This window comes from Apostichopus japonicus, chromosome 4, assembly GCF_037975245.1.
Source record: "Apostichopus japonicus isolate 1M-3 chromosome 4, ASM3797524v1, whole genome shotgun sequence".
In the NCBI taxonomy this organism is placed as follows: domain Eukaryota; kingdom Metazoa; phylum Echinodermata; class Holothuroidea; order Aspidochirotida; family Stichopodidae; genus Apostichopus; species Apostichopus japonicus.
The window spans coordinates 734,001-741,081 of record NC_092564.1 but is presented as its reverse complement, the minus strand read 5'-3'; the positions used below and the strand labels follow the sequence as shown (position 1 = coordinate 741,081).

At 36.8% G+C, this 7,081-nt stretch overlaps 1 protein-coding gene across 2 annotated transcripts; it reads right to left on the bottom strand.

The window, feature by feature from the left end:
* Positions 1-204: 204 nt before the first annotated feature.
* On the bottom strand, positions 205-6,690 carry LOC139966040 (uncharacterized). 2 transcript variants are annotated; one of them, XM_071968674.1, is made up of 3 exons: positions 3,003-6,046; positions 2,010-2,110; positions 205-1,155 (listed from the first exon to the last, which is right to left on the bottom strand). In XM_071968674.1, exons 1-3 carry the CDS (start codon positions 3,014-3,016, stop codon positions 953-955), a joined length of 318 nt encoding a protein of 105 aa, XP_071824775.1. In that variant the 5' UTR covers positions 3,017-6,046; the 3' UTR covers positions 205-952. The 2 variants fall into 2 exon arrangements, with proteins under 2 accessions (XP_071824775.1, XP_071824774.1); XM_071968673.1 differs by lacking the exon at positions 3,003-6,046 and adding an exon at positions 6,092-6,690 and having other exon boundaries at positions 208-1,155.
* Positions 6,691-7,081: the final 391 nt, after the last annotated feature.

Here is a 7,081-nt window from a genome sequence, read left to right as displayed (position 1 = left end):
GGGGGTGAGATGCGGGGGGGGGGGGGGGAGTTGGCAAACTAAAACATACAGGGTAAACAGAAGGGAGGAAAGAGGTCAAAAAAGAAAGAGTGAAAGACAGATGAAGGGATGGAGGAAGAATGTAAAGAAAATGTGGAGATGGAGGCTATGGGTAGAGATAGATATGATATGAAAGTACAGAGAAAAAAAAAACCAAGAGCAGATAAATGGAGATCACTGGGATACTGTCAAATACACAAGAAGAATATACAATCTAAATACTGGAATTAAATAATGCACAACTTAAATACAGCTTTATGACATCAACAAATCAAAGGGGAAAGATATAATGTTTCAAGGATGCTGGAAAATAAGACACAACAGAAGATGGTTATGGTTTCTGATCTATTAGGCTTCTTCTCTCTACTGCTACCAGGATGTAAGAGACCACAGGGACTCGCACAACTCTTTAAGTTGTGATGACCTCTGACCCTTACTATGCCTAACTGTTATCTTGCCAGGAAATAAATACATCAGTGCATGAGAGGAGGTGAGAGACAGGACTGATTGATCGTGTCGATAGGGGTACATGAGATTCAAGAAGATAGATGTAAAGATTAGCATCGTTTGGACACTTCAAATGGGACCCCCTCCCCACACCCTCCCCCACGTTCAAATCATATCCCCTCCTGGCAACGGAAATGAACACCAGTATAAATAAACCGATACAGATATTTATACACGCTGTGCGTGTAGGCCTATATACAATAATATAAAGCTGGCCATTCTCTGATTGTTACTCCTTGATTGAATTTCCCCAACCTTGCCCACCTTGACTTAGAGGGTGGCCAAGCTCCTGATTTACAGTCATAGCTACTATCGAACAAAATGGACGAAAGCAATTTATCTCAATCTGGTGATGCAGATGTATCATTAGCTGCTAATCCAACGTTTGTGAATGTCGCACAACCTGTCAACAAAAGTCTGGGAAAAGTGCTTGCCCCTGCCATATGTATGATCTCTTTTGTTCAGGATCATGTAAATGTGGCAATGTGTATTCGTATAGTCTGAGGTTTCTCTCCCATGCTGCTCCATATCTAATCCTACTGGTGACATTGGACAGAACATTGGCAGATGGCTTCTTGAGAGGTGTTAAAGTAACTGGATCAGGAGTATCTGTAGAGATTACATAAAACAATAGTTACTAGATTGCAAGTATCCTGCTATAGCTTCTATGGCTGTGACTAAAAATATACAGTACCTTTTTTTTAGAACTTATCACACTTATGCAGCACTGGAAACTGATATTTCAATTTAAATGGTGTCATTGAGTTTAGAGGACATTGAAGTTACAAGTATGTTGGTGAAACCAAGACCACCCTCAAGAAGCAGTTCTAGTCACAAGTCAATACCATGAAAATGGAGACTCCAGTAGGGGAACACTTTCAGCTCCCCAATCATACCATTAAAGACATGTCCCAACAGGTAACTAACTTCGTAGACTAACCATCTCAGACACAGTACACCACCGTGGACGGAGTGCCCTAGCACCATTCAACTGAATGGGCTCAATATACAGGAAGGACATGACTAACTTTATCCTGCTCCATCTCTGTATTCTGCTATAGTTTATTTGCCCTCTCTCCTTACTTAATCCTCGCTTTGTACTCCACAGTTTATCTAAATACCTCTGCTTTCACTGACTCCTTTTGTTCAATACACCATTAACTTCTTTCTTTGTGTTCACCATGTCCTCTCTGTTCCAGGCTCTATTGTGTCTCTTTAATTTACTGTTACTAGTCAGTTTGCCTCTAAAGAAGATCCTGATAATATCAGGCCCACTTACTTTTATAAATTCTCATACACATGTATGCTTTTTAGTGGTTGAGCAATATGCTACCATCTTTTTCTTTTCTTTTGGAATTTAATGAGAATGAAATTGTATTATTTTTCTGATCACACCAGATCAGATAAGATTAGCACTGCTCTTTCAGTCTGTAATTCATGCAAGGATAAACATATAAATTTACCTTCTCCTTTCTGAGTGTCAACTGATCTTTCTGTGGTGACAGCCGCTGAGAATGCCTCTGTTTGACTTTCAGCATCTTTCCGGAAAAGATGCATTTGAAACCTATACAATGAAACAAAAAAAATTGTCTGTAAATCATATAACTGAAATAGTAATTTTACTGTACACCCCAAGCTTAATTGTATGCGTAATGAATCTGGTAATGACCAAATCATTACAAACATACATGTTTTTATCATACCTACCCAAGAAAAAATATGAAAGAGAAAAGTAACAAACAAACACTTAGGCAGATTTCAATAATAACATATTGTTAACCCACACTGATTTAAACCCAGATAAGGATGAGATATTCTTTCATACTCTTCTTCAACATATCCATAAACCACGGTACCTTTCAAGAATTGTAAGGATAATTTTGTGTTGCCCAACTGCTTGCCCAACAACTTGAGCTCACATGTCAATGTAAAATTTACTATGTAAACTTCCTGTCTTAGTGAACTGATTGGTTTCATATCGCTAAAAGATGTCCAGTCTTTTGATCAAAGTTTGATGTACACTCATTATTTACCTACTGTGTAAACTTCCTGTTTATGTGAGCAGTTGGTTTCATGAGTGAGAATTGAGATGCTAGCTTACTCCATGACACCATTGTGAAAAATTCCTGTTTACATGAATAGCTTGATTTCAGACTACCATTAATTTAACGCTAGATTACTCTCCACAAGAGATAGTTTCGGCCACCAAATTTAATAGATATTATAATTTTTGAACACTAAACATCAGATCATTCACAAGAAGCTGAACAAAAACAAGCATAGTACTGACTATATATAAAAAATATGATAACTTAGCACAGCATCATAAAGTATGAGCATCAGGCCTACACAAAAAAAACTGGTACTTTCTTACCTCCAGGCATGGCTATATAAAGGTTTATAAAGGTATAGCTATATGTACTAATATGGTCCCTCAATTTGTGAGGCTTATTTACCTAATTTCTTGCATAGCAGTTGGGTTCCTTCAAAAATCCCAAACACAGAAATGTACACATGATTGCTGGAATATTGGACAGACAGTCAGTAGATAACAGTATAACACCCTGTTGCCCACATGAACCATTAAAACTTGATTGCATATATGCTGGCTGTGGCTGACCTTAGAAAAACATAAGGTCTAGTTGCATATGCAGCGGTGTGAAAACATGTGAATCAGTTAGTAGTGATTCTAAATTATTTATGTATAGTAGATGCATTATTTTTATAGGAAAAATTGCAGGTTCATGTGGTTGTACTTGTACAGCACAGTAGGCCTTCCTCACTGGTGTATATTACAAAATTAGGGAATACAGTTACTATGAACACTAAATTCAGATACTTATTACTAATACTATAGGCCTTAGTCCTATGTTATATGCCTAGTTAATTATGACTGGGCATAGGTGAGGCTTTTCTTTCAAATGCTCATTCACAAGAATTATTCCTCAAACAAGGACAGCTGATAACAATTTAGAACCTGGAGGGGTGGGGATGAACAGATCACCTAGGCCTAGTGGTTAGAAAATATATTTCCATCAATTTGTTGAGGCAAAAAAACAGTTTACTTTTTGGTGATGAGAAGGCCCAGCTTTCCATGGCATAAATATGAGGAGTGAAACTAAAGACCCCCAGTCCCTGTCAGTCTTCTTTAGGAAGGATATTTTAATTTTTAACTGTATACAGTACAAAGTGGCTATTCTTACGACTAGTTGTAAGAATAATTTCCGACTACGCATGGGCAGTTGCTATTTTTATGATTAGGAGTACTAATTTTACGACGAGGAGTAGCAATAACTTCCGGTTAGGGTTAGGATTGAGGTTTAGGGTTATATTTAGGGTTAGGGTTACCCCTACTACATGCGCAGTTGCTTTATTTACTTTACTGCACTTGAATTTGCCTTTGTCGTAAGAATAGTTTATAAATAATTGTTACGACTAGTAGTCGTAAGAATAGCCACGGCCTATACAGTATCCTCATGACAAGCATTCACAAACAGTGATGATGATGACTCAGTAATACAACTTACTGCTATTTTGTGCTAGGATAAGTATGATAAGGTTAGCATACGCTAGGTCCATTGGAAAAATAATGAATGATAGGCCTAGTTACAAAGCCTAGGCTCATCAAATCATGTATGTTACAAATACAATAGCATAGACACTGCAAAGTTCGAACACCTAAGCCTTAAAATACCCCAAAAACTATCTTCATTTTATTGACAGATATGTACGTACATACTTGCGCACGGGTCATTTTGGAGAGGAAATAACTGTAGCTTCCTAGTTTTTAGTGATATTGGCTTTCGCTTGTAGGTTATCATGGTGAAATTGTGTATTTCTTAGGGGTGTCCGAACTTTGCAGTTTTCTGTACTTCGCAATACTGACAGTTACATTTTTCATTCATTCATTTCTTTATTCCAGTATAAATTTACAGAAAAATTTATAAATAGGATAAAAATATAACAATATACAAAACATCAAAATACAGGTTAAGACATATAAAAGTTTATGAGACTAAGTTAATAGTGAAAACATAAAAAGCGTTACAAAAGTTATCAAAATTATCAAGAAGCTACAACAAAGGATCTAGGAAGCTGTCTTTACCAGTTTACAAAAAGGGCTGCTCTGTACATAAAACGAGTTCTTAAATAGTAAAATTCTAAACCATTATCAAAAAGCTACAATAAAGGATCTAAGGAGCCGTTTTGTACAAAAATGGCTGCTCTGTAAATAAACGAGTTCTTAAAAAGTATAATTCTAAAAGATGGCGTAATATTTGGATTTCTCAAATTGTAAAAATTAGTCCTATTGCACAGAGAGTTGAGCTTGGAATGTAGAGGATGTTCGTTAGAAGTTTGAATATTTTTGACAACTCGTATCAATTCATTTCTAGCAGATTCATTGACTTTATGTACAAGATTCTCATAATTAAGCCTGAAAATTTTTGAACAAAATTTAAGAAAACTTCTTATTCTTCTCTTATCTTTAACGTGCACAAAATGGTACCATACTGGAACCGCATATACTAGGATCGGCAAGACAGACGCCGCGAACACCCTTTCTACTGTAAAACTGGAAAAGTATGGAACAGTGAATGCTAATGTTGAAACAATATAATACACTTTAGCTAACATTTTCGAGATATGATTTGTAAAAGTTAACTTACCGTCAATGCACACTCCTAGATACATAGTGCAAGAGGTACGTTCAACGCACGAGCCCTGAATTATAGTTCTCTGTTCTTTAACATTCATTAAACCTTTGTGCTTAACATTTATATTTTCAAACAAGATTTCTTTTGATTTATTTGGATTCAAAATTAGATTTTTCTGCTCACACAAGCTAACAATTCTAGAAATAAAGTTACCTAGGACAATACCCTGTAGTAGCATGGTGGGCTCATAATTGACGCACTTAAGGATTTGTTCAATGATATCTATCAAGGAAAAATCCAAAACACTCAACTTTATGTGTTTTTCATATGTGTAGATCCTCAGAAATGTTCTGATCTCAAAATATTTAAGGTTCTGTGCTTATGCACCGTACAATTGAGCAGAATTTGACCACAAAATGTCTGCCGTGTCAAGTTCTTTCATACCCCTAAATTGACACATTCGTTGTAAAGCTAACTGTAGTGTAGGCCTTAGTATACATCCATTGACTTTAGATGCTGTTTGCTATGCTCTGAGCCTCTAAGCTCAGCCTGGTCAGGTTCCAGAGAGCAGTGTTATCATATTGAGGTAATGTTGGTTATTTTTAGGGAGTAAGATTTCCAAATGACCAAAAAATGTGCAAAACTGGTGGGAGGGTGTTAAAAGCTTAAAAAATACCACAATTTGGTCAGCAAATAGCTGAAATGATTTCAAACTCATGAAATATGTAATTCTGCTTGACTGCAAAAAGTTTAGGTGGCCTGATGTATCGTTGCTAGTAATAATTGAAGGTGCGTCAATTACGGGGGTGCGTCAATTATGAAGCCTTGACTCTACTACTATGTACTAGTATTACCCTATACAGTTTTAGCCTAGCTTAGCAAATCATTACCTTTTTGTGTGATCCTGAAGCAAATGTTCTGCGAAATCTGCGTTGCTAACAGAAGTCAAATCGTGGACATGTTTGTAGAGCTCTTTCTCCATTTGCCAGTTTACGTAGGAACGTAGAAGATAGATCTTCGTGGCATCTCTTCGTCGCTGTTGTTCCTTTGCACTGCTGTTTTTGTCAGGTCCATGCAACAATGGCTTTCCTCCACTTGAACCTATACGCTCGTTCCAGGATAAGGTCGTTTTCTTTCGCCCGATTCTCCTTGCCCTGATCCCTTTTCCATGATTGTCACTATACTCTAGTCTAATCGAATGTATTTGTACGAAAATCGTACAGTATTCTTTACTCAAAAGGCACACAAACAACAACCTATCGCGTACGAAAATCCTTTGCGGTAAACAGCACAATAATCTGAAATGCTGTGTTATAACATTATGTGTGCATGGGTACGGGCTTGTTACGCATACGCTTGCCTGTGCTATTCACTGATCTAAATTTGCCACCGAGGTCACGTGAGTTTTCGGGGTCCCATTAAACCTCGCTGAAACCTCGAAAATGCCAGCGCCCTCTAAAAAAAGTCTACGAGCGATATCGCCTTTAAATACACCCTGTAGGTTGTGCGCGACTATAATAAGTATAAATAATAAATTTATCAATCAGTAATATTGGATGAAACTCAATTGTTTTCAAATTATGAGAGCACAGACTAGCATCTCTAACGATTTAAAATGAATTCCTCTCTAAAATTACAATGTAGTATTTTATGTCTAAATGATGACTAGTATTATTACTGTTCATAGAGAAACTAGTCTGTTTACGGAGAACACTGACCAATAAGATGATGGTAATTAATAAGGAAAGTTGACCAGATGTGATGGTATTATGAACGTTAATGTATATCTTCATTGTAAACCGATTTATGACTGGATTTAAACCTGTTGGTTGTTGTTCTGCAGTGATATGTACAACAAAACACTCAACGCATTATGCAGT